Source organism: Elgaria multicarinata, chromosome 4 (genome assembly GCF_023053635.1).
Source record: "Elgaria multicarinata webbii isolate HBS135686 ecotype San Diego chromosome 4, rElgMul1.1.pri, whole genome shotgun sequence".
Taxonomy (NCBI): Eukaryota; Metazoa; Chordata; class Lepidosauria; order Squamata; family Anguidae; genus Elgaria; species Elgaria multicarinata.
In genome coordinates, this window is record NC_086174.1 from 130,350,304 (window position 1) to 130,374,474 (window position 24,171).

The 24,171-nt window shown below is 40.8% G+C and overlaps 1 protein-coding gene across 1 annotated transcript in view; it reads right to left on the minus strand.

The window, feature by feature from the left end:
* NBAS (NBAS subunit of NRZ tethering complex) overlaps window positions 1–24,171 on the minus strand; it is a 229,246-nt gene that overhangs the window by 115,239 nt on the left and 89,836 nt on the right. Inside the window, exons 28-32 of the mRNA XM_063125180.1 lie at window positions 23,308–23,430; window positions 21,072–21,174; window positions 17,603–17,832; window positions 12,179–12,291; window positions 10,244–10,357 (exon numbers count right to left, since the gene is read on the minus strand). Of these exons, the coding sequence (XP_062981250.1) occupies window positions 10,244–10,357; window positions 12,179–12,291; window positions 17,603–17,832; window positions 21,072–21,174; window positions 23,308–23,430 (683 nt within the window). The remainder of the gene's footprint in view (window positions 1–10,243; window positions 10,358–12,178; window positions 12,292–17,602; window positions 17,833–21,071; window positions 21,175–23,307; window positions 23,431–24,171) is intronic.

The window sequence follows — 24,171 nt, forward strand, 5'->3', positions numbered from 1 at the left end:
AATGATTCCTAATGATAGTTTTACGCCGCCAGTGCCTGACAGATAAAATTTAAGAAGTTAAGCTGTCAGATAAAAAGGGCATAATAAAATGTGTGCCTTAATAATATAACAATTTCCTTCTCCTTCATTGCTACCGCTGTTTAAACACAGATCAACCGCTGTGTCAAAGGCATATAGTAACATTCAGAACTGCAAACTTTGTCTGGCCTACTGTTCGAAGAACCCTGAGCATGTCCATGGCAAAAGGGATTAAATAATTGGTCACAAACAAATTACTAATATACCCATACGCCATGGCAGGCACTTGAAACAACTACAAATGTGAATGCTGCAATGCAGGAATATTCTAAGACCCTGCTCAGAAGACACGCTAAGCCATGATCGTCAAGCATTTTGAGCTAAACATTATGGCTTAGGATGTCATGTGAAACATTCCTAACCATGGTGGCTACATAACCACAGTTTAAACTCACCTACTAACCATTTGCTGCAAAAGAGCATGGCTTAGCATGTTGTCTGAACAGGCCCATAGTCTGAAGAAATTCATGTGACAGAAAAACTGGTATTACGTATTAGGGGCATTTTTTTGTGGGAGGTCCAGCATCAGGGGGCAGCAATATTGCGCAGCTGTCAATGGCTTGAGCCCTCAGGAGGGCCTACCCGTATTGGACAAACCATTAATGCAGCTGCCAGCCTCCCTATCCCCAGTTGAGCTGGTAGTCTGGCTTGCTTACTCAGAAGCGGCAACAACTCCGCAGCCACGTCACACAGAAATTCCTTCTCCTCTCTTTCCTCCAAGTATGTTGCTGCAATGGTGGCAGCAGCACGTAACTGGCAGGAAAAATGAAGTTGAGCAAATGTTCGACTCTTGCCAGAGGCAGAAACACACCATGTTCTTTATGGCCCAGAATGCAAAGCCTGATGCCCAACCTCACAGCAGGTGCAGAGACATGCCTCCACTATCTCCCTCCAGCAGATATATGAAGGCCTGGGGGGAAACCTGGGGAAATTTGAAGGGGGAAAAAACCCTCTAAAAATTCTTTGATTTCCCATCCAGAGGAGATTATTTTTTCCAATTGTCCCAATGGCAAAAATGGAAATTTTGGGGAACACTTAAAAATATATATCGTAATAAGTAAAATTAAATTGCAAGTTTCAAAATCTATGTAAAGGTCTATGCCAGACAATCTACAGTATTTGAAAATATATGTACGATAGAGAGATATAACACACAAACCCAAGGTGCATTTTTGCACCTAGAAGGTCGTACCATCTTCATGAGAAGAACACATCCATCCATTGCTTTCTTGTGAATTACCTCCTGCCTTCTTCTGGTGAAAGTTGTTTTAGTCTGGAGGTACTAGAAGCAAGAATCATGCATCTGCTGTCCTTTTCCTTATACAAAACTAAGGCTGCAATCCTGTACACACTTATTCAAGAGAAGATCCACTCTTTTCATGGCGCTTCAACATGTATAGGATTGTTCTGTAAATGTCATAAAAATGCTAAATACAATTTTGTATTCTAAGTTATAAATGACGCATTTTATGTTCTTGACACAGTTAATTAAGTTTAGTATTAACAGGAAAGTGAGACTGAACCAAAACAATTGTGGCTGGTTAGTTGGGGAAGGTTTAAGTAAAAATGCTTTCAAGCAGGTACTGAAAACAAAACAATGGTTGGGAGTGCATCCTTCTGTCCCTGACTTCATGCTGTTTTTCAAAGATGCAACATGAGGTTAGAGAAGAAAAAGGTGTCAGAAAGACCAAGAGAGAGAAAAAGAAAGACCAACATTGGCTCTGGGCCCCAACTGACTTACTCTGTGGGTCAACAGCTCTCTGTAGGGGGAAGAAAATGGTACCTGCCCTGATCAACTGGCTCATGTAAGTTCACCAGTAATGTATAACCCAAATTATTGATTGGATGGAATAACCGGCCTACTGACAGGAATCCACAACAACAGGCCCAATTTCCCAGTTCTCCAGTTGTTCCAGCATGAGGCAATATTGACTGATGGGATGCGGAAAAACAGTGCATCGATAGGATAGGATTTGTGTTAAACTACACTGATACTACCTTCTGGAGAACTTGTCTAACAAATGCGGAATCAACAGATGAAAACATGTCAACGTAATAGTGTTCAAACTACAACAGATTTCCATCTATCAGTGTTACAGATTTGTTCAATTCATGCACAACTCTTGTAAGCAGTGGAATAAAGTCATAAAACATTGCCTGCAATGCCCCCTGGCAGAACACTCCCCTCTGCTGGGCCCTATGTCTACAGTTCCTTAAATAACGAACAATGTTTGAGGTAGAGATTCCTGTACTAGGACTGTCTAAAGGAATGTTATTGTCAAGAAGCCTTGATTCTGGAAATGTAGAAGCTAAAGGAGTTCAAAGGAAGCTCATATCCTTGTTGTTGTCTGCAGTATGGCCACTACCAGCTGGCCAAGACAAAGTTAAGATCATTAATCTTCAGTCAAGATTATTCCACACCAGAATCCCTGAAGAACAATGGGAGAAGAATTGTGGCAATTTTCACACAGGCAGTATGCAATCATATTCCTCCAACACTATTGTAAGCTAGAAGGGGGCAGGGTGGGGGAACCCCACAAAACAAAGTATTTCAATTTGAGTGCTAGGAAAAGGCAGCATCCACACTTTGTTGAAAAAAAACTTGTAGCTATGATTTTTGTACAAAACCAAAAACCAGCCATCCTCTATAAATAAAAAACAACAACAGAGAAACAGCTCTTCCCCAATAACAAGGGTGATCTCTTTACTTATTACTCAGAATGCAAGAAATTCTCTTCACATTCTGGGGAAAAAACACTTTCAATCACTAATTCCAGAGAAGGCTGAATTGCTAAACTAATTTTATTCCCATGAACGTCACTGTCATTTTGAAGTAAAAATTAACCAGAAAAGATGTCTAAAATTAATGACTCAAACAGCAATTTCTGCAGCTTGCGGCAGCCCTGAATAACATTCATGCCAGGTCTTTTCAGTGTTATGAGGCAATAAAGCAACAGTAATTAAGAGTCACTACTGACAATTACTTAGTCAAAAAGGCACAAACATACATAAGTGATGCTAAATGCAATGCATCTTTGAGATTGCCAGAAGAAATACATCTTTTCCTATCTGTTACAGAATCCATCCATCCAAATATGTTTTAAGGTAAATATAGCTCCTTGCTTTTATGGCGGCAGGGAAAGGAAAGAACCTGAGAATATAGACAGTGCATTAGGATGTTCTCAGGCTTAGTTCTGACCAGGTAGTTCTCCTACGTAGACTCAATCATCTCCAACTCTAGGTGGGACTTCACAGGACTAAATGCTGTTAGATTAAAAGCTCCATCCGATGAGTGTTTTATGGCACGCTCGTTACTGGGCACCCACAGAGTTTGCTCAGGTCCCTCACATGACATCGTCTGCCTTCCACGCACGACAAAAAAACCCCCTCTAAGTCCAATGGTTTTTTTAAAATTAAGAATTGCTGCTCTCTCCTGCTGTGTGCAGGAGAAGCAGCGCCATTAGAACAGCGGATTCAATGGGCTTCGTGCTCGTTGGGTACTTCCTCTTCTTGAGGAAGGAAACGGAGAAGCAAGGTAGGGAGTGTGTTAACCCCCGGTGTGATGGAGCTCTAACACACACACGCACACACATATAAGGAACCAAGATTTAAGAGTTCCCCATTCCTCTATGGTGTTACTTGTTAATATTGTTGACCCTGATTAAAACAAACACTCTGGGGGTGGGGAGGCTCATTTTGACAATCTGGGGTGTTTTTTTAGGCTTTGAACTCTGGTACATATGTCATAAGTAACACTGAACACAGAGGGGGAGGATCAGCATGTAGCTGTCTTTTGTAGTGGCCTCTGGGGGGGGGTGTTAAAAAAGAGAGAGCATCTGCTAGGCTGCGTTACCTTTGGGACATCATTCAAGGCATGGCTTTCAATCTATAATAACTCCTGCACCACAATCCTATATATGTCTACTCCGAAGCAAACCCTCCCTCTCTGAACGGAGCTACGCTGTGACAGTGTCGTCCCATACAATGGTGGCCTCCTCGGAAGGCATGCTTCCCCCCACCAACAATACACCTGGAAGGACATCAGGACACTACCTCACAACATAGTGTTGTTCAGAGGTAACACGGTAAGAAAGACATGGTCCCTGGGCTATTTGGAAGAGTGTCTCCAAAAGCAAATAAAAGAAGAGAAGGGAAGTCTCCGTTACAGCTACACATACCCTCCCTCGAAGTAGTTTTCCAGCAGTAATAATTGTGAACCAAATTTAAAATGTTTTTCAATGAATTTTAATAGGGTATATTTTAGGGGTGTGCACGGACCCCCGATCCGCTTCTATTCCAGATCCGCAATTTGCGGATCGGGCCGCTTCGCTCCGCCTATAGTCCGCTCCGCTCTGCTGCGGAGCTCCGGATCCGGATCGGAGCTCCGCTTTCCCCCCCCATAGGCTTGCATTGAAATCCAAAAAAGTATACAACTTTTATTCTGTTAAAGTTAGAAACCTCAAGTTTGGCACCATGACACCTCATGGACGTATACACACGCATGCCAAGACTCAATCCAATCCAAGTGACCCCTGATTTTGGGGGAATTTATGAAAATCGGACACCCCATTTTCAGACATGGACTGTTTTCCGACATTTTGACAGAAAAAAAAATTGGAAGTGGGCACCCTCACAGATGCCATCTAGATCCACATTCATGCCAAGTTTCCAGCAAATCCCATCATCCCCTGATTTTTGGCGGGGCTCTAACCTCTAACGCACCACCCATAACCCCAATTCACACCCCTTTAGATATCTCCGTCAATTTTCACGTTAGAAACCTCAAACTTGGCACCATGATAGCTTATCCAGGAACACACATGCATGCTAAGCCTCAAGCAAATCCAAGCCTCCCCTGATTTTTGAGGAATTTTTGAAAATCGGACACCCCATTTTCAAACATGGGATTTGCTCTGACATTTTGACAGATAAAAAAAATCGAAGTGGGCACCCTCACAGATGTCATCTAGATCCACATTCATGGCAAGTTTCAAGCAAATCCCATCATCCCCTGATTTTTGGCGGGGCTTAAACGTTTTAACTTGCCCCAAATCAAGTCCCATGCTACAACTATGTCAATTTGCAAGTCAGAAACCTCAAGTTCGGCACCATGACACCCCATGAACGTATACACACGCATGCCAAGACTCAAGCCAATCCCATCATCCCCTGATTTTTGGGGAATTTTTGAAAATCGGACACCCCAGTATCTCAGGGATTTTTAAAGCTGCGGACAGCTCAATGGGCCCATTTCAAAGGAAATCCCAACATGCCATGAATTGGGGAGTAGAGGTAAACCTATATGAATCTTCTTCCACACTTGAAAAATTGATTTGGAACTTCCAAAAGTCTAAGTGAGCGCAGGAAGGACTTATCCCCTGAGTCAAAGCAAGACACACACAAACCATCCCTGCGAGGCGGGCAGGGGAGGTGGGAGGGAAGGCAGGCAGGCAGCAGACATTTCTGGGGGCACAAGGAAGTGAGCCAAGGATAGTTTCAAAGCCAGTAATGCAAACCATCCCTGTGAGGTGGGAGCAGCACAGAGAGATGCCTTTTCTTTTGCATCCCATAACTACTAGGAGGCTAGGAGGATAAGAGTAAAGCTTTGTGATCCTTGCTTCAGAGTTGATTGACTGCACTGTGATCACAGCCATTACTAAACAACAAAATAATAATGTTAATAGCAGTACTAATTAATATTAATAGCAACAATAACAACAATAAGGAGTTGAACCACAATGAAAGCCTGCCTGACTTCACTGAAGAGGAAAAGCTAGGAGAGCTTGGGCTATGGGGTGTAAATAACATAAAATGGAATAAATACATAAATAAAGGAGGGGTGGAATTAAAAGCAGCAGTGTTGCTGAATAAACAACAACAAGAATTTTTTTTAAAGGCTATATCTGTCTTTTACTAGTAAGAGGGAAGTGGACGTGCCCAGGGGGAGGGGGAATCATTATGCCAGTTTGACTGTCCCTGTCTAGGGACCAGTCTTTGAGAAGCAAACTTTCACTTCAACTCATGATAGGCATTAGCTTGCTTCTCCGCTGGTTTACCTTTGGAGGGCTCTGATGACCCTCTAAGGAGTGCACTGGGCATGTCCACATGCCCTAGGGGACCTCATCCCCTTGCACTACATCTATTCAGTTGTTCCCCAAGGTTAGGGTGGGTAGCAGTACTGTGTTTCCTATCTGTTATTTATTTGCTTAGTATATGATTTCAGGTTGTGTTTGTGCATTTGGTGGGGCTACTGTTTTAAAAAACACTGGGAAAAGTCCGTTCAGAGTAGAAAGAGAAGTTTCCCAGTATCCCAAGTTACCCGTTTTGCCTATCCCCTCCTCCAACTTTGGGATCATGTGATCATGACCGGGAGTTGACTCTGCCCCTCAGCATTTCAAAAAGGTAAATCTCCCACTGTTTTTTACCCGATTTTTAAAAAAATTCTAGCAAGTGAACCGCACCACTCAGAGAGCTGAGAGTAGGCTCAAAATGACTCCCAGCCATGACTCTCTAAGCAACACAGTTATCCCCTATTCTTTTCCGCAATGCAATCCTATGGGCGAAATTTTTCAAAATGGCGATCGGATTGCGCCGCGAAAAGAGAATCGCTCCGCCTATGGGCGCTTCTCTTCGCCGTGCTTCTACAGATCCGCGGTCCACTTCTACTCCGCCTCTGGGCAAGGCGGAGCAGGCCAATTCACTTCTGATTCTCCGATTCTAATCGGAGCGGAGCACATGCCTAGTATATTTATTTTATTTATTTTAAAAAAGAAAGAAAAGAAAAAGAAAGAAGATTTCAGGATAGAGGTAGGCTGTAATTCAAATAATTGGGTGTTCTTAGAAGCCACTAAGATCACAATGTTAGGAACATCTAGGTTTTCACAAGCTGTTCTATACTTTAATTTTAAAGGTTGAACATATTCAGCATCCTCTAATTTTAAGAGCAGGGGAATCATTATAGACTTTTATAGTTACCAAAGGCGTGCTGCTTGGAATAACAATATAGTGCAATCAAGTGTATTTTTGTGTAAGAGGTAGACAAATAACAGCTAAATAGACCTTATAATATTACAGTTTCCTCTCTGGGAGATGTAGAATCGACTAAGATGAATTTGGGTAACAAAGAGAAACAGGGATTCTGAGAATGGAGGTCGACCATACTGCAATTTCTTCTCATGCCAGAAGTGAACAGATTAATTCACTGCTGTGATAAATATTAACGACAAAAAAATGGAATTATTCCTATTTATATAATGAAATCAGCAGAACAAATGAACGACTCTGTAAGGTTGGAGGCTTAAAGGCAAATACACAATGAGTAGAATAACCAATACTAAAGTCACTTTCTGAAATTATTGCTATTTTACCACAGAATTCAGCCAGGATCCAAAAATAATTACCATCCCTCAGTCGTGGCTTGCACACACTTCACACTTTTTTCCTAGGCATCCCCAAACCCACCACAGATTCCTACACCAGAATTTTTTGAGAATGTATGAAACAGCAGGGATGTCTTCCGAGAAGCAGGAGCAACACATTCCCACTTCATGTCCCATACAAATGAGTCTCTTGGACAGTTTCTGAAGCCAGAGGATGGACGCCAGGGAGTTTGGGCAGACCAATAATGATGCCTGGACCCTTGTTTATCACAATTCTCATTGCAGGTCACAATTCTCATTGCAGGTCACAATCATTGCAGGTCACAATTCTCATGCCTTATTATGAAGCGTTTTGACAAGTCTCCTAATTTTGATAAACTGTTGACATGTGACATAGAAGGTTACTTTGAAGGAATACACACACAAATCCCCCTTGGGTGTGTAAACATTTTCTACACTTGAAACTATTTATTCAGGGCTACTGTGAACTTATTACAGGGGTGCCCTCCAGAATTTTTGGACAACAGTTCCCATCAGCAACAGCAAGCATGGCCAGTGTTGGGAATTGCAGTCTGAAACGTTTAGAAAGCACCTTAATGCTCTGCCCTGTCTTATTAGCTTACTAGAGTAAGAAGCTTGTGCCTTGAAATGCAAACATTTCTCACAGAATATCAAACCTATCAATCTGGCTACTGCGCTTTAAGAACAAAACCTCTCATCTCCAAATCCAAGGCAAGTATGTTCTGATTTTCATACGTGACTGCTGCTACTTGCCAAACTAATCACTGCATTCTTTCACTTTCTACTGTTCAAAGCTGTCTCATTTTCTTGCATTCAGATCTATACGTGGAAAGTCACACATTTTTAAGTAGATGGAAGCCCTTGTAAGAACTTGGGATTATTTACTAGTAATAGAATAGGAGAACTCTGAGTGTACGCTCTTCAAGACGCGGACCTGAATAATGGCATTTTTCAGATCATAGTGGTTAAGGTGTGTTGCAGAGGAGCTCAGATCTGCTGGCACTCCATACATGTGTACTTGTGTTAGGTATCTTTATCCACATTACCTTGTCTCCTTGATTCGAGAATCCATTTTGTTTTGGAAGCAGCAGCAGAGCCACAAGCGTGGACAGCTGATAAGAATGAAAGCAAGGCCTTGGATGGCTGCAGCAGGGCCCTAATCGTATGCTTCCTCTCCTGATTAGATTAAAGGAAGCTGCTTCCACATAATTATGGAAACATACAAATGTCTATCTCACTGCCAACTCACCATCCAGCCAGCTAACCTATGAAAGTACCTTTACGTTGGCCAATCCAGAGCCTTGGTTGTGAACATGACTCAGTCTTGAATATTTCCCACCCACAAGACAGGTCAAGGGGTTTAATTACCAGCTGGGCAACCCTCGTGATAACTTTTATATACTGGAAGCTAATTATCTTTTACATACAACTCTTGCCATGTATAGCCAACATGGTTTAAGTCAATTAACTAGCAAGGAGCCTCCCTGATGTTTCTGTACATTCCGCAGCATCAAACTCCCTTTGTTCTGACCCAAACTTAGTCCAGCCTGACAGCTATTATTATTATTATTATTATTTATTTATATAGCACCATCAATGTACTAAGTACTTTGTACGCTTTGCTTTGACCAATAACTGCACTTGAGTTTGGGCACCAGTTCCTTCTTTTTGCTTGGGTATCCCTCAGCTCTAAGATTAACCTGGGCCTTCTCGTTTCTCCTAGTCCTTTCTTGGCACAATTCTCCGCTCCGCTCCATTTCTAGGGACAGAATTCCCTGTTCTTTTCTTGAATCACTTTGTTGCCTCATTTACCTAGAGAGACCAGTTTACCTTGTACACCCCAAATATTAAGTGTTTTCCCTCGGTAAAGCACCCACTGTGACTAAAGTTGGGTTCTAGCACAACCTGTGAGCTTACCTCAATTTTTGGTGCCTTTCAGGGAGCTGTGCACTATATATGAATTGTCAGTTCTGAATTTTGAATTTCTGCCAAAAGCCACTGTGATGTCCAAAGAGCCCCTACATCTTTTGTCCCTGTTAATTAACCCACAAATTGCAGGGACATGAGCCGAGCCATGTCTGAGCTGCTTCCTATTTCCATTAACAACCTTCAAATGCTGCATTTGAGGATTGTTTCTGTGACTACTACTTATTATTATTATTATTATTATTATTATTATTATTATTATTTGCATTTTTATACCGCCCAACAGCCAAAGCTCCCTGAACTGGAGCACTTAGAGGGGGGGTTGTGTGGTTTAAACAACCTCATGTTAGCCCAAGACAAGCCGTTGATTAACTTGGGGTTGTTTAACCCATGAAAAACCCCAAGTGCCTGGGTTCAGACATCATGAAAACAACCCTCAAATGTGGCATTCAAGGGTTGTTAATGAAAATAGGAAATGGCTCTTGTGCACTGCGCATGCATTCAATTTGTGGGTTAATTCCTTCACAAATTCCCAACAAAAGCATCCAAATGCAGTCTTAGTGGTGTTTAATACTAGCAACTAATTGAACATAGTAAATGTACTTTACCTAAAATATATTCTACTGGTGACAGAGGAGCTGTATGTGAAATCCAAATTAAAAGAAATTAATCTGTAATTTATGTAGAAGAGAAGGCTGCAATGGTGTAAGACATGATTAAATATCAAGCTTCCCTGAAGACAACTTAGGGTCTTTGAATAAGTCCTTGAATAAATCCCCTGTAAAACCGAACACGCTCAACATTAAACATGGGTATCTTCCATCACAAATTTATTTTACCTGCAACCTTCAGCAAATTTGCAAGTCCCAAGAGCTTGGCAGACTGCTTGTAGTTTGTTGGCAGCTGCAATAGACATTCCTTGATAAGGCTGAGTCGATCAGAGCACAGACGCACTGGTGAGAAAATACATTACATTAAGCAGTAGCCACAAAAGATAATGCATTTTTTATTAAGGCAGGTATTAGTTAAATGCAAACACAAGCTACAAATGCTGACATTACAGATCTTTTTGTGGCTCTCACTATACCACACTGACTCTGAAATGGTAAGAGGAATCCAAAGCACGGAAAACCAAGACTGAATCCCCCTTGGACTTATGGAACTAATTTCAGAGAGTTTGGATCTTAGCTCATTCTGTTGCTATAATTCATAGTAGTACCACACGTCCATTCACTGAAGATTTCCTGTTACCATCTTCACCATTTAGGGCAAACATTTCTCAATCTTGCTTTTGATCTTTTGTCTTAAATTCATGACTTTACTGTATCTTATGCCCAACAGTGAGAGCCAAGTAGGAGGATGATAAGCTTATCACATCATGGCTATCAAACTGAACAAGTTAATTCATTGTGCAATAATAATAATAATAATAATAATAATAACAACAACAACAACAACAACAACCACCCACCTCTCCCTCTGGATCGAGGCGGAGTACAACACAAATACAAAACACTATAAAATACATATAATTAATTAAAAACATATAAAACTAATACTTTATTAAAAGGCAGCACATTATTAAAAGGCATCTTAAAATTCAATTGGGTAGGCCTGCCGGAAGAGATCAGTCTTTATGGCTTTCTTAAATTCTGGAAGACTGTTAAGTTGACGAATCTCTCCCGGCAAGCCATTCCACAGTCTGGGAGCGGCAGAAGAGGAGATCCTCTGGGGGTAATGGTTGTCAGCCTAGTTTTTGCTGACTGGGGTAAATTCTTTCCAGAGGACCTGATTGTGTGAGGCAGATTGTATGGGAGAAGGTGATCCCGCAGGTAACTTGGACCCAAACCATGTAGGGCTTTAAATAACGAACACTTTATACTTTGCCCGGAAACTAACTGGCAGGCAATGTAGTGATTTTAAAGCTGGTGTAATATGGTCACCCCTAGGTGTACTGGTGACCAACCTGGCTGCCATATTTTGCATTAGTTGAAATTTCTGGACGTTGTTTCTCATTTAAGCCAATTATATGCTACAGAAGAACTGTTTCGCTACTGAAAGCAGAACCAAATCCCAAAAATGTGATAAAAGCAAATAGGCCAGCTTTACCCCAACCTGAGACGCTCCCAATGTTTTGGTTTACAACTCTCATCAGCCCCAGGTAGCATGGCCAATCATCAGGGATGCTGGTAGAGGTAGTCCAAAACCTCGAGAATGTCAGTTTAGGGAAGGCTGAAATAGCCTAACTTTCAAAGCCTAACATGTAGGACTGAAATCAAAATCTTGCCCTTGGCTTACATATTCTAGAAGTTATTCAATCCATGTTTAGAAGGTAGTCTTAAAACACTACAACAGCTTTATAAACTCATAGTTACATTTTTAAAGTGCATCATTCATCCAGTTACTAGCAGCTCAAACACATTAAAACAAGGACGCAGATAGGAAAGTCACGGGAATTGAAAGCAAGATTGAACTTGTAAAAAAAATGTCATTCATAAGGCTATTATGCTTTATGTTAAAGAACCCATTGAGTCCAACATTTTCCATTTAATATGGGGATATCTGAGAAAATTGAGAGTGAGGATTGGAGGATTTTACTGTCCAAAATGGCTTCCATCCTTATGGTCCCTTATGCCTCTTGCCACTGTTACATTCAGCAGTGCTAATGGTGCATGATGCCCTCACTTATTGTTTGCGAATATCTGAAACTATAAAGCTGGCATTTGAGACAGGAATGCAACGGAAAACTATCACAAACAACTAGCACATCATACCTTGTAACGGTAAGATTTTCACACCAAATTCTTCAAGGTAGCTAAGAGCACGAATGAGATCCAACTCCTCTTGGACAACAGGCGGACAGTCTGTAATGAGCTGTAAGCAGGACCTTAAAAGGAAAAAAAAAAGTTTAAAGGTTTCAAACAGTTTTTTCTAAGTTAAAGGGAAGCATTTTCATTATTTAAAGCCAGTGTGATATAGGCTGTTTTGACACAACACAAAATTATGGTTTTGTGTTATGTGTGCAAGGCTCAAGCATGACATGACCCTCAACCTAACCTATCTCACAGGGTTATATCAAGTGATATAATCCCCATCAGCCCCTTAGTAGAAGGATTGGATACAAATAAATAAACATAGAGCTACAGATACCCCCCTTGCTGTTTTACAAATCTGGACTATCATTTGTAATACAAGTCTTTGGATGTTTGGGAAGAATATAGCTAAAACTTCATCACCCCCACACAAGAGGGAAGTAACACCAGACTGAATAACCCTGAGATTGCAGCAGTACCAAAGAACTTCAGAAAAAAAACATTAAGGGGGGAGGATTCCACAAAACAGATCAGTGAAAACTCATGGGCAACAAAACACTTACTGACAGACATGAAAAAATATCATAAACTGGGAGGAAGGAGAATAGAATGGAGTGGCTAGAAAGGGACAACAGAGGAAGAGACACACAGATATCAAATGGGTACAGAAAACTCTCTCATTGTCTGGATAGGTAATTTCCTCATTCACATTGGGCAGCTATTTTAAATCACCTTTTAACTCACCTTGGGTAAAAGTGAGAGCTGCCTATAGAAATCAATGGAGATCCAAGATTTTAGTGTAGCTGGGAATCGAATGCTAATTTTTGAAGATAAGGGGCATGTCTACTCCACAAGGGTGTAGGGGGAGGACCGCCGACTTACTGGCTTCCGCGATCCTCTCTGAGTGTCTTGATGGCTACGTGACATCCCAGAAAGGTGTCGTGGCCGCCATTTTTAAAAACAGCAACAAGAGGAGTGTACTTGTGCTCCACTGCAAAAGGTCAAAAAACAAAACAAAAACGACTCCGCTCCCCACCCCCCATGGGCACGGACTGCTGCCGTGCAGCTCCGTGCCCATTTCAAGTGTCCTGCTACACGCGGGGAGGGCAGAACAGCCCGGGAGCAGTGGCCACACAGCCCGCGCTCCGCGGGATGGTCTCAGAACCATAGAAAAGTTGGGTTTTCCATGTTTCCTGATATCCCGGGGTAAGTCCTTGCTCGTCCCGGGTTGCTCCCGGGATCCCCTGTACATTATGTGGCTGCACAGTTACGATCCAAGGACTACCCTGGGATATATGCAGATTGTAAACATGCCCAGAGAAAAAAAGGAAAGGGGGGTAGAGAGGAATAAAATGAAATGGTTGGAATCCTCAACAGAAGCAGTCCAACTGCAACATTTTGTATAAAAATATATCAGAAGCACATTAAACCCATGGAGGCTGGTGATTTGGATGTCGATGAGGCAGTGAATCTGCTCCAGGTTTCAGTCAGAATTCTAAAGGAGCTATCCAAGGTCCTTCAGTCTTCAGATAGCTCCTTGAGAGTTCTGACTGAAACTCAGAGCAGATTCACTGACCCACTGATATGGAAGCCACCAGCCTCCCCTGCATTAAACATATGTATGGGTGGCATTCAATATGTCAAAAGGCAGTTCTACCTCACGTATGTCTTTGGGTCAAACATACACTTTGGTGTTAGTAAAGTAATGGGACGCTCACAGTATGTCCACATACTGTGAGTTTTTTCTGACACAAATATATGGGCCCTTTCCGATGGCTTAAAATAATCTCTTGGTAAAATGTTGTATTTTCTTGGGGATGCAATTTAAAACAACAACAATATCCATTTGCCAATTCATAGCTAAGCAATGTACTAAGAAATTACATGTCAAAACGGAAAATGTTTCTATTTAGTAAGCAATCATTTTGTATACGGATGAGGAAGCAAGGAAAATCCAGTTCAATTGCCATTTTTCTCCACGCTAGTCACCAACTTTGTATTAATGTGGAGGAAGTCCTTTTAAACCCGAGTCGAAATGCATGATGAACCAATCAACACGGTTCACTATTGTTCTACCATAAAAATAGGAAATTTAGTCATATTAAGAAAGAGACGTCAGTTATTAACAGTACAACTGCAGCACCTGTATTACTCAATTAAAATAACTTTTTGGAGATGTCTGCCAAAATTGATAAGGAGCGCAAATGATTTTTATGTCAGCTAACTTAAAAAACCCTCAGTGAACGTGCATGGGGAATGGGAGGAGAAACATGCTAACTTTTAAAATATTACTCCTATGATTTTGTTCTTTTTCCAAATTTTATTTTGTTAAAATTATACATCCTTTTTTATTGTGCTTTGATCTTATCTAAAGGAAGAAATTATTCTGGAATAATTTCCACTTAGAAGACAGTGTCACTAGACTAGGAAATTGCTAATACTAGATAATGAAGCAGACATTTCATCTGAAGTTAATATGGTTGGTGGTGGGAAAGGAATTCATTTTCTAGGTAGAAAATGGCAAGTCCTTTCCTGTCTGCATGTTCTTTGCAGAGTTGACCCATTTTGAATATTTTAATACTTCACAGTACAGAATAAAACCCTGCATTACGCAGGAATAAAGAGGAAGCTGTTTTACCTTTTTGTAATATTTTAAATCATAGCCCCCACACCCCACTCCTTGACAAAAACAAATATAAAAGCAGAGAGATACAAAACATTTTGCACGGAGAAAAATGTAATGAGGAAACAGAAGGAAAGACAGATTTAAGTGAGAGGAGTGAGGGTCTACACTGAAAATAAATACAGATGAATATTGCTGGCGGCTTCCATTCAACCTTTCAGAATGCACTGATAATTAAGACTAAACAAGCCCTTGCTTTACCTGTATTACACAGGAAATGACAGAATTACACCCAATGAATTCAAAAGTCTCAATGGTGCCAGAAAGAGGGCACATTTAGAAGTGAAGACTCTTGTAATAGGAGAAAGGAAGATGAGTTTTTAAAAACCAGCTAAGCTGTCACCACTAAGGTATTGTGGTAGATTTCCCTCTCATATAACCAATTCGTACCTTATACTGAACTGTTACCCAATGAAGAAGAAAAATCACACCAAGACATTAATAAATCCAACTAATTAATTGGATTTGTTGGACATAAATATGAGGACTGATTAATCTGGCATTTCTCACTCCCTCTATTCATCCCCCCCCCCCCCCATCACAGAGCCCTTTGATTTTCATTCCTTGCAATTCTGCATAGTTCAGCCAGGTGTCACTCCCACCAGCAAATGAGAGTTTGTACCAGAATCCCTTGCAATGACATATGGGTCTCTGAGACAATTTCCCAGTCCCCAATTGGAGATACCCAACTGTCTTATGGTCCAAAAAAGCCGGGATCTGTAAAAGAGTAATGCTCAACTGCTTCCACACACCTTCCATTGAAAAACATTTCATTATTCACAGGGGCCTCCTGGGGCCATTGCCATTTCCCAAAGGGAAGCAGTGGGGCTGATTCCCCTTTTTAGGTCCATTGGTGCACTAAAGGCTAAGGAATGTGAGAGAGGAATGCTCCCATGCTGCCGGGCTTCCTTCTTATCAAGGAAGGATGAGAAGGATACCAAGCAAAGGAGAGCAGAGGAAAGACGCACTCTGTTCTTTCACACAGAGACATACAGGGGTGGAGCAGGGAGCTGTAGCTGCAATTAGGGAGGCTAACATTGGCCCCATTCAGAAGACACCTTAAACCATGGCTTTAACCATGGTGGTTAAGCCAGAAAGTCTTATTCACCATGGTTAAAGCCATGTTTTAAGGTGTCTTCTGAACACAGCCTAGCTTTCTGGCTTAACCACCATGGTAAAAGCCGTGGTTTAAGGTGTCTTCTGAACGGGGTCACTGTGGGCTTCTAAATATTGTTGTTATCTTACAGGAAGTGAATATTAGTTATTGGAAGAGACATGAGAATTGGAAGAGGATATTGTACGAACAAAGGGTAGGCAGTTTGTCCCTTTTTCTCGAGAGAGAGATGCTGATAACAACTGATAATACAAATCTCTACAGTTCATTTGTGTATTACTTCATCTCTATGTTTGTTTTCAAAGCAGGGCATGTAGACATGTCTAAATGTCAATTAACACATGCATTGTAGACTGTAGCAGCAATCCCACCCATAACAGAAAATTTAAATTAGTGTATTATTATTATTATTATTATTATTATTATTATTATTATTATTATTTGTATCCCGCCTTCTTCCCAGTACTGAGACTCAAGGCGGTTTACAAAATTAAAACATGTACAATTAAAACATATAAATATAAATTTAGAAAAGTTAAAATAGAATTAAACCTACATTAATATTAAAAACATGTTAAATTTTTAAAAAAACAGTAACAGATCAAAAATTTGTAGGGAATCCAATACATTAACACAGGTCCAGAGTAGCTCCAAAAGCCTACTGAAACAAAAAAGTTTTTGCCTGCCTCCGAAAGTGCAGCACAGAGGGAGCAAGCTCATAGGACACATACATGTTTCCTACATGGAAGGGATCTCTGTGCAGGAAATGTGTCACGTGTAAAACATTTCCCACATTTGGAAGCACATTTTCTGAACACACAGTCCTAATTTTATCTCAATATCCCACTGCTTTATTATTAAAGGAAGACTATTTGGCCCTTCTAAGCAGAAACAGTGGAGCATCACCACGCCAATAAATATAAATATGAATGTGTGTGTGTTGAAATCTTAATGCCAGAATTTCATTATACAATATTAACGAAACTCTTTTTTTAAAAAAATTTCCTTTCTCACATCATGCTCTTTAAAACTGACCCAAAAATGATGTCTCTTTATTTGTTCTATAAAGCATTACATACCCCTTTGGCAATGTATAAATAAACTACAAGTACTTCCTTAGTAGTGCACGCTCAAGGCTCTTGAGTCTTCTTTTTTTTAAAAAAAATCAATTCGTTTTCATCGCATGAGCATATGCAAGTCTAACATTTTAAAAAATATATATCTGCAGGTGGGCACAACAAGACACCCCACAACCAGCAAGTACATGCTATTTTACAGCTGTACAATTTACACAGGTGAAATAATAATTCTACTTTCCAAAATCATTAGCCTTTATTTGATTTTCTGCTAGTGCCTATATTCCCTGACAGAATAAGCAATATTTACGCAAAACACATGGTGGTGTTACCACAGTCTAGTCTACTGAGGAGACTAATTTAGTTCTCACGTGTCTCTGTGTGTTTACACATGCACGACAGCTACCTTAGAAATGCTCAATCACCCAGTGAAAATGCTTCAATGCGCAAGAGAGAAAGTACCACAGCCTAAGAGACAGGAGAAAAAATGGTGTTCATTGTAGGGTGGTTACCTGGCCAAATCCATGCAAGTATCCGTCAGATTGGTTGAAGAATTAAAGTACTCTCTGCTAGCAGCCAAAACCAATTCAATGCTTTTCTCGTAGCAAACTCTGTATTGAGATTTTCCTTTCGAAGCAACACTAACTGGGGGATCTATTGACCAAACACTGCAATGCATCATTTGCCCAGCTAAGTGGATGTTCTCGAGTCGGCTTGAACACAGAAGACTTTCTGTAAAAATCTACATATATAAAAGACAGCAAAATATCATATTAGCAAATTGTACAGTTCATAAATTCTTGGGTACGAGTTTGAAACAAAAATATTTGTGATGGCTTTTAGCTACAGACCAGCATGATCAGTTTTTAACAAATCATCTGCTGAAACGGAAACACAATCTCATTTGCTGCCCTCAGGAAACCCTTTCCATTAAACTGTCTGCAAGGAAGCACTATATGGTGACTGCAAAATCCCAAAAGCGCAGCAGTTGGGAATACCAAAATAAGGTAATGCTAAACAGCACGAAACTGCTAGACTATCTAAATGATATCAGAAAAACTGGGGTAAACAAACTTCTTTATATGATATCATAATTATATAGCATTGCATATCAAGTGTAAGTATACAAAAATATTCATAGTAACTGAACAATAACTGAGTAAAAGTTGTTTACAGTAACTGAGCAATAAGTGAGCAATAACGGCCTCCAGCTTCTTTTAATCTATTTTGCAGATGCTTCATCAGAATATTTCAATTGGTAACATCATCACAATGCTTATGCCATGGGAAAAGGGGAGGACTTGTTGGATTCATTTCTCAGTTCCAAAGAGATTTTTTTTTTATCCTCCAAAAAAGGGATTGACTTAGATCCCTGGCCGGAAAACGCAAAGCTTCGTGAGCAGTGAGATCTTGAACAGCTGCAAAATCCCAACATGTTGCAGAAGGCTGTCAGATTTATTGGGGGATATATTTTCTATTTGGGCTAGGTATCGTGCAGGTTGAGTAGGCCAAGTGGTTGTGCTATGAGCAGAATACAGCCAACACTGCCTTATAGCTGTACATCGTGGAAGAAAATTGGTGATGGAAACTCGACTGCCGTTACCAAACTCTTCAATGAGGAACTCCTGACTAACTAACGAGAAACCTACGGTACTTAAGTACAGTCGGAAAGCCACTAGTCAGACGGAAGAACAAACATACCCTAAGTGAAAATTGTTTTGGTGTTTTGGAAGGAGCTCTAGCAGAACAAGGAAGTATGTAAATCAAATTGGTCATACCTCTTTAAAAGACACATTAATGCATTGGCAAGGCATTCTCATAGGATGTTCATATTAAAGTCTACTCAAAATAGAGCTTTAATGGAGCTATAACGGTAGTATTTGTTTCTTGACATGATGTATGTATTATTTATTGCTACTCGTGCTCGCCCCCAAAAGTAACAAGTTTAAATGTTCAATTTAAGTTCCAGATGCCATTTTCCTGTTGAAATTGCTTCAGAAGTGTTCAAATTTGCTCTCGAGATCCCTCAAGAGTCGTAGAAGTTCGCAACTATGAGCAGTAAAATATGTATGTTATAATAGCGAGGCTGACAAGAATAGGAAAATGTTCTAAAAGATGTATAATTTCCCTTCAAATTTGACAGCACAAAGGCTTACTCAAGTACTTGAATAAATGGTACATATTCACAACAGTGATGCTTCAATGTAATCCCCACACTAACGAGTTAACAATAACAAACAATAACATGCTTGTCTTGAGTGCGTGTGTTTGTGTGTTTATGTATACACACACTTTCTGTAGAAATTCAGTTTTGCATTCCACTTTAAATGCAAACGGGAAAACATCTGTCAAAGTTCTATATGCACCCTGAGTGACAATAATAAAAATGAACTTTCTGCTCAGTGAACCATTTAATAAACATAAGAGTGATGCAGCAGGCCATTTATCTTTCTATTGTTTAGTTAGCAATATATATTTTAAAGTTTCTGTAGAGAAAGAAATGCAACTTTCCCATCCATATATCTTATGTCTTTTATAACTCTGCAGCAAGTCTACCATTACATTATATGACTGCAAGAGACTCTGAGCTTCATTCTTTTAAAAACTATACATTCCGAGTCTTTAAAATCACAAAACAAGCTGTGGGGATTTGTTAGCATGTCTTCCTTAGGCAACATTTCTAAAGGGACTAAAATAACCATAGGACATTTTGGCAACTACACAGTTATCATCCCTCGATGTTAAACTGTAGAACAGAGAAGGTCCCTGGAGTACACAGGCAGGGAGAAGAGAAGAAAGTGTGACATGGACCCATCTCCCAAATCTGCAGCCAGATGTTGCTTCTAAATTATGACATGGAAACTCTAGCCTTGAGTTGAATTCTGTCTCGGGTAGACAGTCATTTTTAAGTCCACTTGAGACTAAGTCTGAAGAGGTGAGTTCTTCCGCCCACAGAAAGGCTGCCCTTGCAAAGTTGGATATGGTAACTTATGTCCACAAGGTTCCCTCAAAACATTTCCTCAGAGATTCCACTGTGATCATGGAGATTTATAGGACAGCCTTCTCTCCCTCTCTCTGTCTCTCAGTTGGAATGATAAGGTGGACACTGGAAGACTGAAATCTTGAGCAGATCTATGAAGGTTCTGGGAAGGTTCATTCTGCCTTGAGAATGCCCTTAAAAGGACTCAGGAAAAGCAATTGAACAGGTGTGGAATGTCCTCGAGTAAAAATGCTTTTGTTGTAATAGGCAGAGAAAACAATATTCCCTCTCCCTGCTCCTTGTCTTCAGTAGGCTATAAAATTTCAATGGCCTTAGCCAAGGGGTGCTTTTCAAAACATTTCTACTGGGAACACTTGGCCAAACAAGAATCAGACTGGCCCATTTCCTCCCTTTAACAATTCCCCCTTCCTCAGTCTGCAGTAAAAACAAGGACACTTTGGACTTGGCTATAGAGAGAGGCCAGAGTGGTTTACCTAAGCCGTCCCTGCCCCAGTCTAGTAGAAACAATCACCTTCTTAGGATATAGCTTCCACTCCCTACACTGGAAGTAACATGGGCTGGCCATTTATTTGGCTGTAGCTTATCAGAAGGTAACCTGGTAGGCAAGTGTCTCTCTTCCCTAGAGAAGTGATTTGGAAAAGTGACCCCGGACCTCTCTTAGATGGGAGGACCGACCACAAAGGATGGAGAATATCCCCTCATGAGAAGAATTATTTCCTTAAAATCTTAGTTATACAAAATACTGTGAATTTAGTTTCTTGAAATGGTTCTTCATTGCCACAATTGTAAAGAAAGCAGGATAGCAATATGATTTGAATTCTCAGAAATACACAACGAGTCTCAATTCAAGTCCGAAACTGGGATTGTATGTCCGTTGTTACAGGTTCGGAGTCATCCATAATGTGAAGATGAGTTGCAGAGAATACAAACTGGTGTAAAACTGTAGCTATGTTCTTTCCCATGAAGAAAAATAAAATCACCTCATAGCAAGTGTCTGCTTCTAAGCACGTGTAGACGTTCCGCTGCATATCCAGCATATCTTGCAACAATCCCATCCAGTATGTCTCATTAACAGGAGGTTGCCTTTTAAGAAACACAAAGTGAACATTTATGAGCAAGCAGTTCATAATGAATTTGTGAATACTGAAATCAAATACTTCTATCTTAAAAGCCATACCCGCATTACCCTCAAGGTAGGGTAACATTAATGTGTTGAGAAAGAGCACTCTTGCAAAAACACTTAGTATTTAGAGCTCCACATCATCAGCGTGCACATGGGGTGTGCCGGGTGTGTCCAGGCACACCCTAATAACTCCAGGGCCACCTCTGCTTCCACCACCCTCGCTCCATCAGGGCCTTTGAGGAGGATGGGAAAGAGCTTCAGAAAGTGCGTAATTCCCCGGGCACACTAATAGATAATTAGTGTGATGGGGGAGAATTACGCACTTTTCCAAGGCCCCAGAAAGCACACTTTCTCACCCCCTACTGCTCCAATTGGAGCCGTGTGTGTGTGAAAGTGTGCTTTACCCTCCTCTGCTCTAATTGGGGCCTTTAAGGTGCACCCCCTAATGAATTGTGCTATGCTCCACGTACAGTATTTCAGCAATCCTTATAACATTCTATAAAAGGTAGGCAAGTTATTATACAGATATGACAGATGGGAAGCTGAGGTTGACAAAATGGCTTGCTTAGTGAGTTCATGCCCAAGGGAAGATTTCATCCAGGGACTTAATGGCTTGAATACTGGGAATACTGGGTACTATCTTACCCAGTATTCTCTCTCTCTCTCTCTCTCTCTCAAAAAAAAAAAAAGATTTCTAAAGCTTTTAGACCAAATTCCCAAGCCACACAGAGTTGATCATGATTTGCCCATAATTCAAACTCAGGATGGCTTAAATTTATAAGTCGTCTTCTCCATCAAGAGTCTACCTGCAGTTCTGGCCCTCAACACATGGGGCAATAGCCATGCATTTATGCACTGCAGAGCCAAGAGAGGGGAGAACACCTGTACTTAAGATCACCTTCTTGGCCATAACATATGAGCAATGTGCAACATATGACATATGAGCATGTGCAATGAGGAGCATACCTTTCCCTGCGACTTCCCCAATGCTTGCTGTGCACTAAATGTCCTGTAACCACAAAATCCCGGGCGTATCATCACCACCCGCAATGCTCCCATTTGCTCCCAGTTGCTTGTGTTCTGCTGCCAATGTGCCTCACCATTTTTTCCTGGCTTTCCCCCCCCGCCCCATGTGGCATTACCCACATATTGGAAAAGCCACTTCCTAATCCTGACATTGATTCCACTGATTCCAAGCCCTGGATCAGCCTTCTCAAATTTGGTCCCCTCCCCAGAATTCCTGATCATTGGCCATGCAAACTGGGGCTGATGGGAGTTGAAATCCAAACCATTCAGAGGGCATCATGTTTGGTAAATCTGAGCTAGATTCTTAAGATGGAATTACCTGGTCTCATGCGGGTGCTACAGCTGTTCTCCTTGTAGAACGAACAAGCAAGTTGGCACATGAGCAGCTGTGGGCTAAAGAACCATCACAGTGCAGTCCTATTTATTTATTTTATTATTGCATTTATATCCCTGCAAGGAAACCAAGGCAGCGTACATAATCCTCCTCCTCTCCACTTTATCCTCACAACAACAACCCTGTGAGGTGGGAAGGGCTGAGAGTCTGTGACTGGCCCAAAGTAACCCAGTGGGTTTCCATTTATTTATTTATTTATGTATTTATTACATTTTTATACCGCCCAATAGCCGAAGCGCTCTGGGCGGTTCACAAAAATTAAAACCATAATGGAATTTCCATGGCTGAGTGGGGACTAGAACCTGGATCTCTTGACTCCCAGTCCGACACTCTAGCCACTACACCACACTCGCTATTTACTCAGACATCGCTCCCACAGAGTTCTATTTACCTTACATCCATGTAGCTATGCTTAGAGTAGTAAGCCCCAATTGCTCACATTCTCACCCCATTAAAAGTTAATGCAACATTTAATCTGCCAACATGTTAAACAATATTGAAGCATTAAGAACAGATTTCTGTAGCAACCCTTATGAACATGTAACTCACAGAAACTAATCTTTCCGAACATTCCTTGTGATAAATGCTTGGGAAAACATATTTGTTTCAAACACATGAAAGATCAGTCATGCAGATTCACATTCACTAGGAACAGCCACCGGTAGTTACTCACTTGCGGCCTGTGTGCCTAGTCAATCTAATCATCAGCTTCCGTGCTTCTTCTGGGCTGTTTTGTGTGTCTTTTACAAAGGATACGGGTTTCTGGAGTCCATGCTTCTCCAAAAGTTCAGATACACTGAAATAATAATCAGAAGCGTCATTGGCCATTCAGGCGAATTCTAAACCTTGCCTGTCATCACCCTCACAAGGCTCAGAGCAGATCACACATTCTTAAGATACAAAATAAAACACAAGAGCAAGAAGGCATTTCTCTCAAAAGGCAAGTCACGTTCAGGATTTAATTTATGCAAGCCTGGAGGGTCTAAGCAGGTTAAAATTAATTTAAATATACCCCCCCCCAAAAAAAAATGATAGAAGAAGCCTTGTGCCCTTCACCCCATAATTTTTTTCTTTCTATTTTAGAGAGAGAGAGAGAGAAATGAAGCATATGTTTGCACTAAGAGTAAGTAGTTAAGAAAGCTTTTCTCCACGTCGGTGAATAACACGGCCAAATGCAAGTGCAGGGTCATAAAATAAAGACACATGCCGCTTACTTTGTCGGAACATATATACATAAAAGACTGAATGCTGCTGTAGTGAAAACGAACAGGGTTCATTAAAATAAGCAAAATTTGCAGCTATCAGATGGATGCTCTAAGCCTTTCTACTGGCCAAATAGCTCATTTTACAACACCAGGATTGGTACACAAATGGACGAAGGGCCTGGAGCGACTTCCCTGGCACTCTGTGAACTGACAACAGCTGTGTATGGACACATTTGCTCAACTTTCATTGATATTTAAGGTCACTGAGAAACAATGATTCATCTTTAAATCTTGGGATTTGACCGCTATTTCAAGACTGAATGGTGATCTAT